General features: G+C 43.5%; 1 protein-coding gene across 3 annotated transcripts in view; it reads left to right on the top strand.

Annotated features, from left to right (window-relative positions):
- The window catches only part of slc2a9l2 (solute carrier family 2 member 9, like 2), a 91,172-nt gene that overhangs the window by 21,909 nt on the left and 49,126 nt on the right, over nt 1–20,137 (top strand). For all 3 annotated transcript variants that reach the window (XM_060893044.1, XM_060893043.1, XM_060893045.1), the window contains exons 5-7: nt 7,345–7,469; nt 14,509–14,654; nt 18,794–18,926. In XM_060893044.1, coding sequence (XP_060749027.1) covers nt 7,345–7,469; nt 14,509–14,654; nt 18,794–18,926 — 404 coding nt within the window. The remainder of the gene's footprint in view (nt 1–7,344; nt 7,470–14,508; nt 14,655–18,793; nt 18,927–20,137) is intronic.

The raw sequence follows: 20,137 nt of genomic DNA, 5'->3' as shown, positions 1-20,137 counted from the left end.
TCAAGCATAAGGGTGTCCATCAGTACACATGGCATCAGGACACCCTAGGTCGGAGGTCGATGATCGACTTTGTGGTTGTTTCATCTGACCTCCGGCCGTATGTCTTGGACACTCGGGTAAAGAGAGGGGCGGAGCTGTCAACTGATCACCACCTGGTGGTGAGTTGGATCCGATGGCCGGGGAGGAAGTTGGACAGACTTGGCAGACCCAAACGTACTGTGAGGGTCCGCTGGGAACGTTTGGCAGAGTCTCCGGTCAGAGAGATCTTCAACTCCCACCTCCGGCAGAGCTTCAACCAGATCCCGAGGGAGGTTGGAGACGTTGAGTCTGAGTGGACCATGTTCTCCACCTCCATTGTCGACGCGGCCGCGCGGAGCTGTGGCCGTAAGGTCTCTGGTGCCTGTCGTGGCGGCAATCCCCGAACCCGGTGGTGGACACCAGAAGTAAGGGATGCCGTCAAGCTGAAGAAGGAGTCCTATCAAGCCTGGTTGGCTCGGGGGACTCCGGAGGCAGCTGATAGGTACCGGAGGGCCAAGCGAGCTTCAGCCCGGGTGGTTGCAGAGGCAAAAACTCGGGTCTGGGAAGAGTTCGGTGAGGCCATGGAGAAGGACTATAGGTTGGCCTCGAAGAAATTCTGGCAAACCGTCCGGCGCCTCAGGAAGGGGAAGCAGTGCCCTGCTCACACTGTTTACAGTGAGAGTGGGAATCTGCTGACTTCCACTGGGGACATTCTCGGACGGTGGAAGGAGTACTTCGAGGATCTCCTCAACCCCACCGACATGTCTTCCACTGAGGAAGCAGAGGCAGAGGGCTCAGTTGAGGACTCATCGATCCCCCAAGCTGAGGTCACTGAGGTGGTTGAGAAGCTCCTCAGTGGCAAGGCACCGGGGGTGGATGAGATCCGCCCTGAGTACCTCAAGTCTCTGGATGTTGTGGGGCTGTCTTGGTTGACACGCCTCTGCAACATCGCGTGGCGGCTGGGGACAGTGCCTCTGGACTGGCAGACTGGGGTGGTGGTCCCTCTGTTTAAGAAGGGGGACCGGAGGGTGTGTTCCAACTACAGGGGGATCACACTCCTCAGCCTCCCCGGAAAAGTCTATGCCAGGGTACTGGAGAGGAGAATTCGGCCGATAGTCGAACCTCGGATTCAGGAGGAACAATGTGGGTTTCGTCCCGGTCGTGGAACACTGGACCATCTCTATACCCTCACCAGGTTGCTGGAGGGTTCATGGGAGTTTGCCCAACCAGTCCACATGTGCTTTGTGGATCTGGAGAAGGCATTCGACTGTGTCCCTCGTGGTGATCTGTGGGGGGTGCTCTGGGAGTATGGGGTCCGGGGCCCTCTGCTAAGGGCTGTTCAGTCCCTATATGACCGGAGCAGGAGTTTGGTTCGCATTGCCGGCAGTAAGTCAGACTTGTTCCCGGTGCATGTTGGACTCCGGCAGGGCTGCCCTTTGTCACCGGTCCTGTTCATTATTTATATGGACAGGATTTCTAGGCGCAGTCAGGGGCCGGAGGGAGTCCGGTTTGGGGACCACGGGATTTCGTCTCTGCTTTTTGCAGATGATGTTGTCCTGTTGGCTTCTTCAAATCAGGACCTTCAGCGTGCACTGGGACGGTTTGCAGCCGAGTGTGAAGCGGCAGGGATGAGAATCAGCACCTCCAAGTCCGAGGCCATGGTTCTCAGCCGGAAAAGGGTGGCTTGTCCCCTTCGGGTTGGTGGAAAGCTCCTGCCTCAAGTGGAGGAGTTTAAGTATCTTGGGGTCTTGTTCACGAGTGAGGGAAGGATGGAGCGGGAGATCGACAGGCGGATCGGTGTATCTTCTGCAGTGATGCGGTCGATATACCGGTCTGTTGTGGTGAAGAAAGAGCTGAGCCGCAAGGCGAAGCTCTCTATTTACCAATGGTTGGGGTGTACTCACTTCTGTGAGATACCGTATATACAGTTGTGCTCAAAAGTTTGTATGCCTTGGGAGAATTTGCATGCCAAGACGTGTACCTTTTTTTTTGAGTGAGAAGGTAAAACAAATGTATTTTGTCTTATAGGACTCAAGGTAATATGTAAGGCACAACGGAATGAAACAATCTTTTCAAGTGTTGAGAGATTTTCAAGTGTTGAGATGTATATAAACCTATAATTCAGTAGCATGGAAAGCCACCTCTAGCAAGAGTTACCTGAAATAAGTAATTTTCCAAACCCTTACAATGTTTCCAAGAAGTTCCGGCTTACTCTTCTTTACAACATTGCTTCAGGCTGAAGGTATTGCACTGGGGTATGTACAGATCCTGCCACAACGTCTCAATAGGCTTGAGGTCCAGACTCTGACTTGGCCATTCCATTAGCTTGATTATTTATTTTTTTTCTTCTTCTTCTTTAGCTGTTCAGGTGTCAGTTTGCTTGTGTGCTTGGGATCATTGACCTGCTGCGTGGCCCAATTTCAGCCCAGCTTAAGCTGCTGGACAGAAGGGCAGAGTTCATCGTTGTCTAAGTGAACAATTCTTCAGGTCCTGTGGCTGCAAAAACAAGCCCAAATCATCATCCCTCCACCTCCACGAGTGGTGTGACAGATGGTATGGAGTGTTTTGTGATGAGAATTGGTCACCATGCACAGTAACGAGTTTGGTGAAAACCACACATCGTCACCTTGGTCTCATCATTTGAAGTGATGCTGTTCGTGAACTTTTTTGGCTTGTACAGATGCAATTTTGCAAGCTGCCGTATCCTTGAGTACTTCAAGTAGAAGGAGCTTTTTTCCCCCCATAGCCAGCCTTTCCTGAAAGCCATATTTTTTTTTTATTTTTTTTTTATTTTTTTTTTTTAAAATCCTGATGGTTTTATAATATTCTATGACCTTAAACTGAATTTGCTCAGATGTCCAATCCTAGGAAGGCCTGGGCAACTGTCTAGAAGGATCGCCTTTTGTAAACAATCAGTATGCAGAATGGTGAATTTCAAATGGTTTGGAGATGTAAAAGATTGAGCAGCAACAATTGCTTCTCCGAGGTCACGGCTGATGTCCTTTTGTATTGGCATTTCTTCTAGACACACACTAAAGACTATAGAACTTTCTAATTCATGATACAGCGGGCGGATTTACTGTAGATGAGTATTGGTGCCCCATCTACAAATTCAAATGACCTCCTCAGTAGAGTGAAGGTTAAAATTGGACCTAGACATGAAGCTGCTACTCCTCCTCCTCCTCCTCCTCCTCCTCTATCATGATCCTTTTACATCACTAATGACTGCTGCTCTGTGACAAATGCGTTAGCGCACTGTGGTCTTGTCCCAATCCAAGCCCAGTCTGCAAATGGGACCAAAATGACCTGAACTAAACTCATTACACGCGAACGGCTCAATTTGCTCACGATGCCACACTCAGCCTTAGAATAAACACAAAATTCAGATCGAACCCTGATCTCCTCTTTAGTTTTATGGATTCATTTAAAAAATGAATACTATCAATGTTTTGCTAGGAGGCACGGTGGCTTAGTGGTTAGCACGTTCGCCTCACACCTCCAGGGTCGGGGTTCGATTCCCGCCTCCACCTTGTGTGTGTGGAGTTTGCATTTTTGCATCCGTGCCTCGGGGGTTTCCTCCGGGTACTCCGGTTTCCTCCCCCGGTCCAAAGACATGCATGGTAAGTTGATTGGCATCTCTGGAAAATTGTCCGTAGTGTGTGATTGTGTGAGTGAATGAGAGAGTGTGTGCCCTGCGATGGGTTGGCACTCCGTCCAGGGTGTATCCTGCCTTGATGCCCGATGACGCCTGAGATAGGCACAGGCTCCCCGTGACCCGAGGTAGTTCGGATAAGCGGTAGAAAATGAATGAATGAATGAATGAATGTTTTGCTAAGAATGAACCAAGATTGTGTGCTAGTGTTCTGAAATGTTATTATGAGTCACAAGCAATAGAAATTATGGCTTGTTCAGCGAACGTCAGGGTTCAGCAGTGTAAATGTGTGGAGTGACTATGACTCAGTGGAAATACGTTTTTCTGTTTTTTTTTGTTTGTTTATTATAAAAACAAGAAACCAAATCTCCATGAAGGCTTGCAGAAGCAAAAAATGTATATTTGCCCAAAAACAGTTTGGGAAAGTCTAAAACATTTTTCTCATAAAGCAGACCAAGAATTCAATAATTATGTAAAACATTTACGAGGCCCTCCAGTGGCACAACAGTCAGATTGCAGTAGATTGGTGTAGCTACAGTATCTATGTCTAGGAGGCTAAGAGAGCAAATTTCGCTGTGCCGTTTGGGTGGGACGAATGGCACTTTCTCTCCTGTCAATCAAGCTGTGAATGACTAGCTAATTGTGGTGGATGTGGAAAGAGCGCAGATAAAACTGTCCGTGTTACCTAGCTGTTGTGGGGTTGGTGTGGACTGGGAAATGCCAAATTACAAAATAATTGAAAAAACATGTACTATAAGGCCAAAAGGATGTGGACACGTGAACACACTCGTACGTGGGTCTTCCTTAGTTTAACGGAACCTTACGATTAAAAACATATGAAAAAGGTGCATGCTGGTACTTGGGTTAGGAAAGAAGCAAAAGACTGGTGTAACACCTGCTTTCTCCAGTGGAGTTGCCCTGTTCTTCCCATGTCTCTGTGGGTTTCTTCTGCGTTCTCCGGTTTCCTCCAGCCTTCCAGAAACACACTGGGTTTCGGATCTACTGCGCTGTCTGAACAGACTCAAAGGAATTCTGTTGGTTACTGAACTACTGACAAAAGTCAATGAAAATACCTGACAAACACTAAATTACTACCTCAGTTTTTTTCCCTGCCATATGAGCTTGTGTTTCTTTTCTCTGTGTTTTTTTGTGTTATTTGATTAGGAGAGAAACTCACAGAGAGGCTTTCCTTTCAATCGATTCTCCATTCGTTAACCATCGTCAGACTTTAGTTTTTTTTTCTCTTGCTCGATGTTCACCGATTGTGCTTTCTTCTCAGGTTGTGAAGGATCAGACAAACGCACAAACAGGAGTTTGTTTGTAAGGCTAAAGTGGTAACAAAGAAAACAAACTTCTGTTGCATGCCTGGGAGTGGGTGTTTAAAAATGACACAATGGAAAAAGAACCCAAGAAAACACAGAAATAGTGAGAGAGAGAGAGCGAGAGAGAGCGAGAGAGAGAGAGAGAACAAGAGAGAATGAGCCATGAACGAGAGCAGAATCATTTCTAATGGACTGTTCATGTAGCTGTTGGCCTTAGACAGCAAACCAAAAGCAGCCTTTTATTCACCCTACAGCAATCAATACACACACACACACACACACACACACTCACACACACCTCTGGGTGATGGATGGGATGAGCTACCTGAAAAATTGGGGTCGCAGTAAACACCATATCGTACCAGCTGATTGTGATGAATGCCCCTTAAAGTCAAGTATAACATTTATCATTCTTCCAGTCGTATTCACGTATTCAGGAAGAATATCTGCTGTTAGTTTTATGCTGCTATGTTAGTTTTATATATATATAAAAGAGTAGAAAGTAAACATCACCATGCAAATGAGTTGCAAGAACACACGATGCAAATACAGTAATGATGGTGTAAATTGTGATCATGTTCTTTAAACAAGTTGCATTCCTGTTCTCATTCTGTCAACACTGTGGACTAAGCTACGCTGTTACGCAACACCTACTGACCAATCAGATTTGAGAGTCCAACAGCGCGGTGGTGTGATAATATCTATTATATCCTAACCTTGCTATGACATGACGGCTTCATGATTAGCATGTTTGCCTCGCGCCTTCAGGGTTGGGGCTTGAATTCTCACCTCCATCCCTTGTGCAAGGAGTTGTGGTAATTGATTGTTTCCTGCCTCACCGGGCTCCAGTTTTCTCCCACAGTCTAAAGACACTTGTTGCAGGCTGATTGGCATCTGTAATGTGTGTGTGTGATTGGGAACCTGGGATAGGCTCCAGGCTCCTCACAACCCTGTGTTGGATAAGTAGTACAGAAGATGGATGGATGGATGGATATCTTTACTGATGGTGACTTATTTCCACCACTGTGCCAGAACACACCTTCTAATGAGGCTGTACTTTATACCCGGTGGTTTTATGCCAATGTCCATCAACTGTAAATCCCCTGCAAATTTGTCAGATTGCACAGGCAGATTTTTATATTAACCTTATATTGGTTTTTAATTTACTCAGGACCTGAGGCATGCAAGGTTCATCTCAGGGTGATGCTGGCTGTAAGGCAGGTGATGCTTTCCATGGTGATGGATGATGGACAGAGTGACAGACACACACACGTGCACACACACACACACACACTCTCCCAAACAAGTGTAGAAGACTTTTAGAAAACTCTGACTCACACTCTCTCTCTCACACACACACACACAAGTGTACCTCCAGACACATTAAATTGCACAGAGTGTAGTCATTAAACTGAGAAAGACACTCTCCAGGGTGTGTGTGTGTGTGTGTGTGTGTGTGTGTGTGTGTGTGTGTGTTCGTTCTTTCTCCACCACTACACTCTAAGTCAACGTGACATATTGGTTGAACCACTGGGAGTTTCTCTCTTTCTCTCTCTCTCTCACACACACACACACATACACACACACAAAGCAGAATATGAAGTTAAACTCACTTTGTGGTAGTGTAATGAGTTTCCTTCCTCAGTAATTAGAGGCAACAAGTTTTCTCCAAACTTCACCCTCTTACTCAAGCCCCAAATCATTGGAGACACATTACACACACACACACACACACGCACACACACACACACACACACTGTGGGAATGCTGTGCTGAAAGCAGTGTTATAGAGGCTGATCATGAGAGACGGTGTAGTAAAGGATTATAACGATGATAAATACAATGTGGGTCGTTTAAGCCCAGGGAAGCCTTGGTCTAAGTGTGTAGAGAGAGACAGGTCTCCAAATAGCTTTGATAGGTCATCATGAATTAATTTTTTGACTGGAGTCCGGGGCCTAGTGTTGGAATCCAAGTATGTCTTCAGAAAGACATACAGACATTCTAGAGCTTTCTAGGCATAACTAAACAGACTGGCAGATGGAAAGCAAGATACGTTGCCATGCCTCTGGCCTGTGATTTCCATAATCAAACTAGGACGAATATACAATATTTCAGATATCCAGGATTAGCATAATCCACGGTCCAGGATTAGCATAATCCACTCCCACTTTTAGGCTCATTTGCAAACATAAATGGATATAAATGTTTAACATATACATCTGGTCTCATTCATTCCCACTGTGCCGGTCTTGTTCCCTGCCTCTCTCTCTCTCTCTCTCTCTCTCTCTCTCTCTCTATCTCTCTCTCTCACTCTCTCTCTCTCTCTCTCTCTCGTTCTTTCTCTCCCTGTAGGAAAGGCACTCTGCTGGCCAATAACATATTGGCGGTTATCTCCGCTCTATTAATGGCTCTGGGCGAGAAAGCAGGGTCATTTGAGATGCTCATCATTGGCCGCTTCATTGTTGGCATGGATTCAGGTGGGTCCTGTTCCCTTCCTTTTAAACCACTGGCCCTGTGCATGCAGGCATTTATTTATTTATTTCTTTTTGGACAACACCAAGCCTGTATTAACATGCATCACCGGGGCAAGGCTCTGCGTGTGTGTCCAGCGTTAACTTTTCTTAATGGCACGCCAAAATTCAATGTCACGGTCCAGAGCAAAGGGTCATAACACACGCAGCCCGAGATAAACACCATCCATTATCATTACACCTGGATTCCTTCCTGTGCATGTGTGCAAGCATAAATACCACCATCAGGCAGATAGTTCTATCTTTCTTCATGCTTCAGGACGTTCAGTGAATTTGTCCGCCGGGTTCAAACCTCGAACCAAAATCCGTCGTCCTCCCACTCAATACGAGCTTATCAGCTGCATTATTTCATTCAGTTCCTAATGAGCATGAACATATTCAGGCATCTGAGCTGCTGGCGTATTCCAAACGTTTCTCTCACACTCCTTGGCAGAATATTTTTATATCGGCTAATGACAGTACTTCCGAAAATAAAGTGCTCATTTTCAGTGCCTAGTCCTTTCCCTCAATCTGGATTAAAATCAAAAGATTATATGATCTCGAAGGTTTTACCGGATCAGCAGTAATGAAGCACGCTTCCAAAGTCTTGTTGAGGCAAGACGTTCTACAAAAATCCATAATACGCCAGTTCATAATCCGGAGCATAGAGTTCAGTTCATCTATTTACTCAAACACCATCACTTTTTCATCCACCATTTGTGTTTTTTCTGTTGAACTGAGAGGCTTCAGAAAATACGGTGTTTTGCAATTCAGAGAAAGTCCTCGAAATAGCCGACTCTGCACCCTGACTCGTGAACTACGGAGCTGATTGGGACGAACTCCACAGAATAAATTACACACGGGGGGGGGAGATGCATTTAAACCAAGCTCGATGTAGTCAGATCTGTACACATCGCACGCTCCAGACAACGACATATGGTACCGCATATCCATTAAACATTTTTGGCAACGAATCACTAGTCAGTTATCCCTCCTGCTGAATCTCTTCATCCCTGAGAAAGGAGAAGAGCTCTACGAGAACTCCAGAGGAATTCAAATCAAAAGAACATGCGTTAAATCCAAACAAACCTCACTGCTCATCAATAGACATTAATGTATTACTGTAGTACTGTAGCCTCCTTCTTATTCGTACAGTCTAGACGTTTTTTCACGCCTAAAGCCTCAACGTGAAAATACGTTTATGTGAAAATAAATAATAGTTTTGCATATGATACTGTCAGCATTCAGAGTTCACACAGTCATAACCATGGGCTTTTCTTTGGAAAGATTTATATATAAAAAAAGATGAAACGCTTTGGACTTTATTACTTTGTTGTATGTTTTAACACATCATTCAGGCATGAAGCATAGTGCATAAAAATTATAGATTGTGTCATTGTTTTGTGATGAAATGAAAGGCAGGGTCTCAGATTTTTGAGAAATGCTTCAGAAAACTGAGTCGGGCCGAATAATAAAAAAAAAAAAAATCAAAACAAACGTGTAGCCAATGAGCAGAAAGGGGCGGGGCTTGTCAATATGCGGCGGAGAAAGTGTTCAGTGCGCATGTGTGACATTAGCAGAAAGTGGTTTTAACATTGACATGGAGGATAAAAACAAAGAAAGAAAGCGAAGAAAGACTTACGATAAGGCAAGAAGTAGGACGTGTTAATATAGGATCAGCTTTCCAGCGCTGGAGAGAACTGAAGGAGCAGGAAGTTGGTCACATATTCACAGATTGGAGTTTCCCGAGTCAATAACTCCTGAGCTAAACACTGTTACTACACAAATAACACCTCTTTTCTATCGTAGTAATGTAGAGACGCAGCTACAACCGTGTTTTGTGTAGTAACAGTGTTTAGTTCAGTAGTTATTGACTCGGGAAATTCAACTTTACTTAAGACGCCGAGGCGCTTTTTTCCTTCTCGATAGGTGAGTAACGTTGGTTTTGCTTTGTTACACAGAACTAATATATGCCTTTGTCCTTTGCATGATTATGCTTGTGTGTCATTTTTGCTTGTTTGTTTATCTGCAATCGTATTGTTCTTCCCTTCAGCTCTGATAAAGACACATTTCTTTCCATTTGTTGCCTGGGTTACGTATGTATGTGTGGGCGGAGCTATCAATACAGGGGTGGGACCCATTTGGGTTAAGGGCGTGTTTGTTTTGGTGATTTCAAATGTCGACATTGGCTTTCAAACATCGGAGACCCCACCTTTAATGCTCACTTTTTTTTTTTTTTTTTTTTATTTATTTGATTTTATATTTTTTTTTAAACTTTTAAACACATCAACATCAAGCACTGACGTGCAAACTGTCAGAAGGGAAAAGCAGGAGACAAAAACCCTACAAAACATTTTTCCCCTCGTCTCTGAATTTCATTTAAATTTTTTACTTAGTGCGCCAGCGTGATTTGAATAAGAATTAGCATTGGGGTTTTATGCCACGGAATTTTTTTTTTAAATAATAAGAAATGTTGGTGTTTATATTGCATTTATACAGTGGAACCCACCATCACTGTCAGCATGCTGCTCCGGATGTCTAAAAGCATCCGATGTAGATTTGTTGCTTTATTGCTCAGTAGTGAATATGATTCAGCCGTAAATAAACAATCAACATGGAATTAAAGCCGCTAGGCTTTTCCATTACTGCAGTCATCAACTGTGTGTGTGTGTGTGTGTGTGTAGTGGAGAGAGGGAGAGATCACATATAAGAACAAAAATTGACTGGAAATGTGCTCTGCAGTACTGCCATTGTGTACACACACACACACACACACACTATTAGACAGCAGAAAGAAATCCATAGTACAACTTTTGATGCTCTGTGTGTGTCTCTTCATACACACTCCATAAAATCTGATGTGCCGTCTCACCCAGTTCCAGTTAGCAGTTATCTGTGCCGGATATCAGACAAGAGAGAACTGAAACCTCCTAATAGTTACTACAGTATATTACTAATATATACAGTAAGGGAAGAACAGTGCATCACATTCGAACCTATAGAAAGCAAGTAACAAGAACAATGTGGGACAACCTATTACAGATAAGTAATAAGTACAATAAGTAAGAGCTTTTAACATAATCCAAACTCATAAAGTTAACGTTACAGTATAAAGTAGCAAGAAAAGAAACGAGGAAACTTACCCATTGTAGCTGTAAAGAGGATTAATCCACAAGACGTTTGTCATGAAAGACGAATAGGACAAGGACGTGAAGCTCTCTCGAGCACATTCTTTTAATATCATATATGACGAAAAAGTTCGGAAATAATAGGAAATCAAAAAGGCATTCCAAGTCAACAAACGCTAAACGTTTGTTTCAGTCATCTGTCCTTTTTGTGTAATTTGTTCTTTGACGCTTTGGACAATGTGCGCATAGTCTGTTTACTGTCACGTTCTCTCAAAAGGCTTTGGGCAAAAGTCAAATATCAGCCCAACTGCCCTCCGAGATCTGGTGCGTTTCACTCGTTGCGTGACTCTACAGTCTAGACTAGAAAAAAATCAGCCCCAGTCTCTGCCCTTTGTCACACCATTAGTGGCGCTAAATTAGTCTGGATTTGATTCATCAAGAGCAAATCTTTTGTGGCGGTACAAATGAAACCCCATATTGATGTCTAATGTGTTTGGTGTCTTACAGGTTTCTGGGACATTTGTTTGGGCCCCATTTAAAAACCAAGAAAACTTGGTGTAGATATCAGTGATAATACTTAAATACAGAAGACCGAAAAAAGTTTGTAGTTTGATTATTATTGTTATGGATTCTGTGCTTACACTTGCCTCGTACACCGTAAGTCGTTCACACCTGTTTTATACATTCATTCATTCATTTATTCATCTTCTACCGCTTATCCGAACAACCTCGGGTCACGGGGAGCCTGTGCCTATCTCAGGCGTCATCGGGCATCAAGGCAGGATACACCCTGGACGGAGTGCCAACCCATCGCAGGGCACACACACTCTCATTCACTCACGCAATCACACACTACGGACAATTTTCCAGAGATGCCAATCAACCTACCATGCATGTCTTTGGACCGGGGGAGGAAACCGGAGTACCCGGAGGAAACCAACGAGGCACGGGGAGAACATGCAAACTCCACACACACAAGGTGGAGGCGGGAATCGAACCCCGACCCTGGAGGTGTGAGGCGAACGTGCTAACCACTAAGCCACCGTGCCCCCCTGTTTTATACAGTTTTTATTTAATATCAGTGCTGCCGTCCATTCCACGGCGTCACCTTTTTACCCCGTATTGAAATCCCACTGTCGTTATTATAAATACACTGTAGCATCAACGCTGTTTGAAACGCCTCGTTCGGATTGATCTGCATTGGGAAGCCTGTTATTTCTGAATCTGTCTAACTGATGCCGTCCGAGACCTCATCAAGGGTCGAGAAGCATCACTGGTTAAAATATGAATGGGATACGCATAATAAAAAAAGAGCCAGTTGCCTTTGAGCACTGAAAGTTGCACTGTGTTTCTTCCACTGTGTTTTTTTTTTGTTTGTTTTGTTTTTTAACTTCCTGTAATAAAATTTTCATGGATTTCAAAATGAGGTTGAACTCCTTTGATGTTGGAGACATGTAATAAATCTATAATCGCATATCATATTTCAGCATTGTGATTACTGAGCGTACGAATGCATAGAATTTATTATTATTTTTTCACATCACAGCATTGACCGAGATGCTTTTTATAGACGGTATCTAAAAAACTGACAACTTATTTCATTACACAATGTGTAATAATTATTTTTCATTGTGACACAATTCCCATGAAATTTTTTTTTTTTTATTGTGTTATTGTAGAGTTGCATAAGTATTTTCTCCTTTGGTCAACACTTGGTAGAACCACCTTTTTTCTGCATCTCCTCAGGGATTCCTCGCTATGAGCTTTGCATATCTGCACCCTGATATTTTCCGAGCAGAATTGTTCAAACTCTGTCAGATTGCATGGAAAGCACTGGTGAACAGTCTAATTCCAACAAAGCAGATTCTCAATTGGACCGAGGTCTGGGCTTTCAGCGAGCCATGAAATGTATTCATGTTTTGGACGTATGAGTGCAGACTGAAGAAATATTTCTCAAGGGTTTTCCTGAATTTTGGTTCGTTTTCACTGTCCCATGCTGATAAAGCCTCCCCACACCACCGTGCTTCTCTGTGCGTATGGTGGTCTAAAGTGTGCTGCACGGAGTTGGCTTTCAACCAGACGGAGAGCTTTGTGCCAGGGCCATTAAACTGAACTTTTGTCTCATCAGACCAGAAAACCTTTTTTTCCATACAGGATTTCAGAAAACCCTTTTTTCCACCCTTCCAAATAATGATTTTCTTCTTGGCACTGTTCCATAGAGCACAGCTTTGTGGACTGTTCAGTCTCAGTAATGAACAGCTTCTTCGCTTTGAGCTGTGACTCTCTCCAGCTTCCAGAGTGCTACGTTTACAGTACATACAAAACTCGGCTGCCAGAATGTTAACCTCCAATAAAAAATCTGCCCACATCACCCCTATATTATTTGATCTTCACTGGCTGCCAGTCTCATCACGCATAAAATATAAAATCATACTGCTCACTTATAAGGCAATAAATGCTCTTCCCCCCCATCTTTCCGATCTTCTCTCATCCTATGTACCTTCACGATCACTCCGGTCCTCAAATTCTGAACTTCTTTGTATTCCTAGATACCGTTTATCCTCTGCGGGTGGCAGATCCTTTTCTGTCATTGCTCCAACACTATGGAACTCCCTACCCATTGCACTCAGAACCATCACCACTCTGTCTGAATTTAAATCAAGGCTTAAGACCCACCTTTTCAACCTTCACTACCAGTAAATGGATATGTATTAGGAGTCCTTAATTTTCCTGAAATGTGGTGTACAGTATGTATTGTGTACTATGTAGAGTCCTATCTCTTGTACTGTATGTTTTTGTGTATAGTCCTGTCTTCTGTCATTATCTCATGCAGCTGCATGTGATCCTTCGTCCTGGGCAAATGTCCAACGAATATGTATATGTATGTATATGTATGATCCTTCGTCCTGGGCAAATGTCCGACGTATATGTATGTTACCTTGTAAAGCGTCCTTGAGCTTAGGAAAGGCGCTATATAAATGAAACTTAATAATAATAATAATAATAATAATAATAATAATATTACCCTTATCCACTTGGTTGCTTCCCAGACTAATGCTGCCCTTACTCAATATCTGGATAAGCGATAAATGAATGTCCGCCTCTAGGTTTTCAGGAGGACGTTGTTTCAAATGTTGGTTGCAAGGCACCGCAGCTAGCTCTACAGCTAAAAATGCTAGCCTAACAACGTGCTACACAGTAACCGGCCAGTAGCTCTGTTTATACTGTAGGTCATCTCTCTAGACAAGTCTTGACTAGAAATTATTACCTGCAGGTGACACCAAGAAGCTTGAAAAGTGGTGTTTTCTCACTGTTTGTGTTCTCATTTGTAGCCCCTGGGTTTTTTTTTTTTTTGTTCTATATGCTGTTAGTGGTATGAATCTGGGAATTCACACATTCACCGCAAGTGGCTAGTCGCTGTGCTATTAAGTCGCCAATAGGTGTTCCCTCTACCGGTTGCCATGGCAATAATGTTTATCACCATGAGAGGCACTTAGCATCCCACTTGACAGCAAAGGAGGGAGATTTGGTGTTTGTGTATAACATCATACGAGACGCAGGAGATGCAGTATGCGCTCTATTCTCTTCACTCTCATTGGTAGACGCCACCATATTTGCATAAAACGAAGCTTGTCTCAACTTTGCTAGACAGGCCAATATCTGTTTATCAATTGTCACTATCGTTTAAGTTTATGTGGTGGTGTGATTAGCCTGCAAGCTGATTGGCTTAACTGCTTTATTATTATTTATTTCTTTTTATTACACATTTATCCAACACATACATATATTTGAAAAAAAATAATTTAGAATTTTATTCTTTTTATATACTTTTGTATATTCATGTCTCACCAGTTTCTCTGTGTCTGTCTGTCCCTCAGGAGTGTCTCTCAGCGCGTTGCCGATGTATCTGGGGGAAATCTCACCACGACAGTACCGCGGCTCCATCGGTCAATTTAACGCCGTCTTCATCTGTCTTGGAGTTTTCACCGGACAGCTGTTCGGCCTTCCCGAGATATTCGGCCATGTGAGTGTGTTCATAATGAGTGATTGAGTGGTGTGTTTTGGTGTAGATGGTGGCTTTCACCATCTGTTTACATTTTTTTTTTTTTTCCGAGAATAATCAGGTACATATCGTCGCTGTCGGGCGGAAACCTCGTATGTCCAAATTTGGTCAATTTCATATTTTTTCACATATCGATGCTATTGGTCAGTCCCCACGTGGGTCTGTTATTTTTACAAGTTATTAACCAATCTAAAGTCTAGAAAATAGCTTGAGCGCAAATCTCATAACTCCATTGGACAATTCAACTGTCCACCTCTTCCTCACTCCACGGGAGAGCTTCGCAGCATATTTCTCCTCAAGAAGAGTCTTAACGAATCAACACGTCTTCTGAGGTAAATGTCTTCAAAACACTGGGCTCACAGAAAAAAAAATCTTGACAAAATAACGGTTTTGGAGATATGAGGATTCCGCCTGACAGCGACGATATGCAGACACAATGATACGGACAATTTTCCAGAGATGCCAATCAACCTACCATGCATGTCTTTGGACCGGGGGAGGAAACCGGAGTACCCGGAGGAAACCCCCGAGGCACGGGGAGAACATGCAAACTCCACACACACAAGGCGGAGGCGGGAATCGAACCCCAACCCTGGAGGTGTGAGGCGACCACGCTAACCACTAAGCCACAGTGCCCCCCGGGGACATATTTTGATTCGGATCCCACGATGGAGGAAAGAACAACATTATCGCATAAAAGAACTGAATCCCTCATTTTATTTTGGCAATAAAAGCACGTCGTCTCACAGAGTTTACTCAATTCCAGAATGGTGCATAGCATTGACCTGAAAAACAAGAACAGCACCAATTAAATACAGAGATCTATAGCCATTCTCAAGGCCAACACTATTTTGTTCCATATTAAACACAAAAATACATTTCCCTTAGTCGTCCTTCTGTCACTCCATGATTGAATGATTTTGGGAAAATCAAGCAGTGGCTGGTTTTTTTTTTTTTTTTTTTTTTTTTTTTTTGCAGTTTAAAACAAACAACATTTTCAGTGCATCAGAATACAGTTCATTGGTCCCCACTGGTTTCTTTGATCAGTCCAGTTGATGGCGTCATCTTTCTACAAGATGGATTGGAATCAGGAACGCTGAAGTGAAATGATGATCATTGACCTTTTCCTCACAACAGACACGATTTCCTTCTTGCATTAGTGAAGTAATACCTTCATCTTAACTGGAGCTTGTGCTTGACCCCGTGTCCAGGCGTCCACTGCATCAAGAAGGTATCCACTCATCACTTCTAGAGCTTTATCCTGGAGTGGACGTGATCTCATGGAAGGTTTTCAGTGCATCATGAAAAAAAGAGAGATTTTCTCAGTGAGCTCACTGATTTGCCCCTCACTGTGCTGTGATTTATTTATTTTTTTTGCCTCCACAGTAAATTGGCGCTATGATCCTCTCCCAGTGACAAGAAATACTTCTTGATTGCAAGCCAACTGACATGTAGCCTCTTGACAGAAGGCCACCTATGTAGTGAGCCATCTTGTAGGTCTATGTAAAGCCTGATATTCTTCTTCAGTGAATGCAAAACACCTTTCAGGTTCTCTTTTGCGTTTTCTCATCGCAGTCCTTGACTCTTTCAGTCAAGCTCTGGTATCTGACTGAAAGTTTGGAACCCATGTGAAGCCACAGAAAGAAAAAAAAACAAGTTATATTTGAATGCTTGAGATTTGAATCATTGGCATTTCCAGAACATGTGCAGTTATGGATGCTGCTTTAATTGTAACCACATGAGTTTTGACTGTGTGCTAGAACTCTGTTTGCAATGATCTTCAGTGGCAGACAATCATCTTTAGGCTTCAGTACAATTAAGTCTATAGATTTTAGATTTGATCTCTTTTCATAAAAGCATTTCTGTTGTGTGGCTCACACACGTCGTGCCCATTTACCGTCACCTCCGTGGGAAAGAGAAAAAATGACGGCACATGCCGCAAAAAGCTCTCAGTGGGACTCCACCCCTAAAATGCTGCTTTTCTTATCTTCATGTTCTTCTTTTTCTTTGAAATCGGACTAGGCTAATGTGGCTGCTGTTAGCAAAGGATTTCGATGGGGTGGTCTGACGTGCGCTCGGTTTGACTGAAGGTTCATACAGCCCTTTCATGACCGGCCTTAGTACTTTCTTGACAGCCACAGCCATCGGATGAAAGTCAGATTTGGTCACTGCACCCCTTGGGGACGATTCCTTCATCTTAGTTTCAGACTTTCTATCCTTTCGTCCAGCACACTTTCTATTTAAGTGGAACGTATGGATTCTGATAATAGCATTTTCTTTTTATTTCAATGTAAATACTGAATCATTCAGAGAGGTTCTTGAAACATATGCATTAAGGTAGTTTTATTTCCCTTTTTTTTTTTCTTCTGAAGAATTCTTTAACTCACTACCGGTGGTGGATCCGGAGCATAAGGCAAGAACACACTGAACGCCAAGATGATGTTAGTTCCAGCGTCTCACCATCAAATTTTTTTCAGTTAATGAGATTTGGATTAAACACATTAGATTCCAGTGACCAGTTAAACTAATTACCTCAAGAGCTTGATGATACATGCAAGTTTGTTCAGCATGTGATTCCCACCACTTATTTAATAAAAAAAAAATAAAAAATGTAGAAAAATGTAAAAAAATTCCAAACAAGCTCCAAACTGACCCTTTGGCTGCCCGTCATCAGACCCAGCTTTGAGATCCGTTATTTTCACGTATGTATCTATTATAATCCGAGGGTTTCTGGTGTTTATCTCGGCTATACAGGTGTCTATTAATGCAGTGTTGGTGCCAGAGACTCCTGCATGATTTATCTTTATTATTATTATAAAGCAGCTGGCCAGAGCTGTATGTCTGTAGGTTCTTTTCCCATTTCTATTTTATAATCCTGTCTCCAGTTTATTGGCATTAGATGCCTGGTTTCCGTGGTGATGTATTTTTACTGTTCTGTGTTTATTTTTAATTTTTTTGTCATTACCTACAATCCCCTGGGGCACTCGCTCCCTGTTCTTACTGTTTCCTGTTTTCTTTTTTTTTTTTGTATTTCCCCTCAACTTTTTATCTTTTGTTATTTATTTGTCCAGTTTATAGATATTAATTATTTTAATTAAATGAACTGGCAGTACTCTCTCTCTCTCTCTCTCTCTCTCTCTCTCTCTCGCTCTCTCTCGCTTTAATATTTCCTTTGTATATCTGTCTTTAGGACTCTTATTTTTCTTTCTCCCATCGTTGTATCTATTATCATGCCGTAAGGACCATCCGTCAAACATCAAATTACTGTAATATACGTTCTAGGTGATATTAACGTCCTCAGAGAGGAACAGAAACTCTTTATCTTGCGTTCTCTCTCTCACACACACACACACACACACACACACACAATCAAACTCAGCATCGTGTATAATGCGAGATACGAGTGTGCGTGTGTGTGTGTGTGTGCAAGAACCATATTAAACCCGCTCGCACTGAGTGCGCTGCATTACTGAACACTTCATAAACACACGCTGCAGGAGATAATCAAACCTAATCTCATTTCACTATAGTGTGTGTTTCCGTTTACTCAGAACCCATTTTCCAGTACACACACACACACACATACACACACACACAGTTAAACTCTGCATTACATGTTGCAGATTAATTAAAGTTGGCAGTGTTTGAGACACAAATGCACTCAAAATTAGACAGGAGGGACAAGCCGGAGAGACACCACCACCGACAGACAGATTTCCGTGGCAGAGAGACAGAAAAGTTGACTCATCTGTGTTTAGAGTTTATTACACGTGTATGAATGATAGTTTGTGTGGTTTGATAATGTATAGATTTTTACTGTGATTCCAGAGGACCAAGATTAACATTGTGTTATTACTGTGTAAATTTGTGTGTATTAGTGCTGTAGATATGTATGATGAGTGGCATGTTTAAGGGTTCTTGGGTGTTACTGTGTGTTTGTACGTTTGTTGTGTCCTTTAATAGATGTTTCTGGTGTGTGTGGGGGTGTGTGTGGGTATTATATACATGTCATTACAAGTTTCCTTACCCTCAATTCTACACAAGTGTATTTTGTTGTTTAATTCTTTTAAATTTGCTTTCGGTCTGCGTGTGTGTTGCAGGTGGACAGATGGAACTTCCTGTTTGCCTTCATCGCCGTTCCTGCCATTCTGCAATTGTGCGTTTTGCCATTTTTTCCGGAGAGTCCACGATTCCTTCTGATGGAGCGCAGAGATGAAGCTCGAGCTGAAAAAGGTACATTATGATCATCTCCTCTATCATAGCCATCACCATTAACATCCCCATCACCATTAAACACACATATTACTGTCACTGTCATCACCATTATAACCATCACCCTCGGTCACTGTCGTCTGTCTTCATCGTCATAACCCTTGGCTGATGTTGTCTGTTGTCTGCGTTGAAGAACCCCTGGTTACAGTTGTCTGTTCGTCGCTGTAACCCCCGGTCACTGTCGGTAGCTGGTGCTGTAACCCCCGGTCACTGTCATCCGTAATTGTCGCCACTCCCTCGGTCACTGTTGCCGGCCGTCTTCAACACTCCCTCGGTCACTGTCGCTGGTCGTCATCACCACCCCCTTGGTCACTGTCTCCGGTCGTCATCACCACCCCCTCAGTCACTGTCATTCGTCAACATCGCCACCCTCGGTCACTGCCGCCAGTCGTCACCACCACCCCCTCGGTCACTGTCGCTGGTTGTCATAACCCCATCCCCTTGGTCACTGTCGCTTGTCGCCATCACCACCCCCTTGGTCACTGTCGCTTGTCGCCATCACCACCCCCTTGGTCACTGTCGCTTGTCGTCATCACCACCCCCTTGGTCACTGTCTCTGGTCGTCATCACCGCCCCCTTTATCACTGTCTCCGGTAGTCATCACCACCCCCTCGGTCACTGTCATTCGTCGACATTGCCACCCTCGATCACTGTCGCCGGTCGTCACCACCACCCCCTTGGTCACTGTCGCTGGTTGTCATCACCCCATCCCCTCGGTCACTGTCGCTGGTTGTCATCACCACCCCCTTTGTCACTGTCTTCAGCCGTCTTCACCACCCCCTCGGTCACTGTCGCTGGTCGACATCACCACCCCCTTTGTCACTGTCTTCAGCCGTCTTCACCACCCCCTCGGTCACTGTCGCTGGTCGTAATCACCACCCCCTTTGTCACTTTCTTCAGCCGTCTTCACTACCCCCTTTGTCATTGTTTTCGGCCATCTTAACCACCCCCTCTGTCACTGTCTTCGGCCATCGTCGCCACCCTCTGTCACTTTCGTCGGCCGTCGTCACCCTGTCATTATAGCAATCACTCTCATAATTACTATAGCCATCACCACTGCCATCACTATTATACTTCTCAGCATTGTCATCACTGTAATTTTATGTATATTATTATTATATCTTTGCTCTAGTTTCTCTTTCTCTTTCCTTCTACTTCTTTAGTTTCCATAT

This window comes from Tachysurus vachellii, chromosome 18 (assembly GCF_030014155.1).
Source record: "Tachysurus vachellii isolate PV-2020 chromosome 18, HZAU_Pvac_v1, whole genome shotgun sequence".
NCBI lineage: Eukaryota > Metazoa > Chordata > Actinopteri > Siluriformes > Bagridae > Tachysurus > Tachysurus vachellii.
Note: the sequence above shows the minus strand (reverse complement) of the source record. Positions and strands in the feature narration are given on the sequence as shown.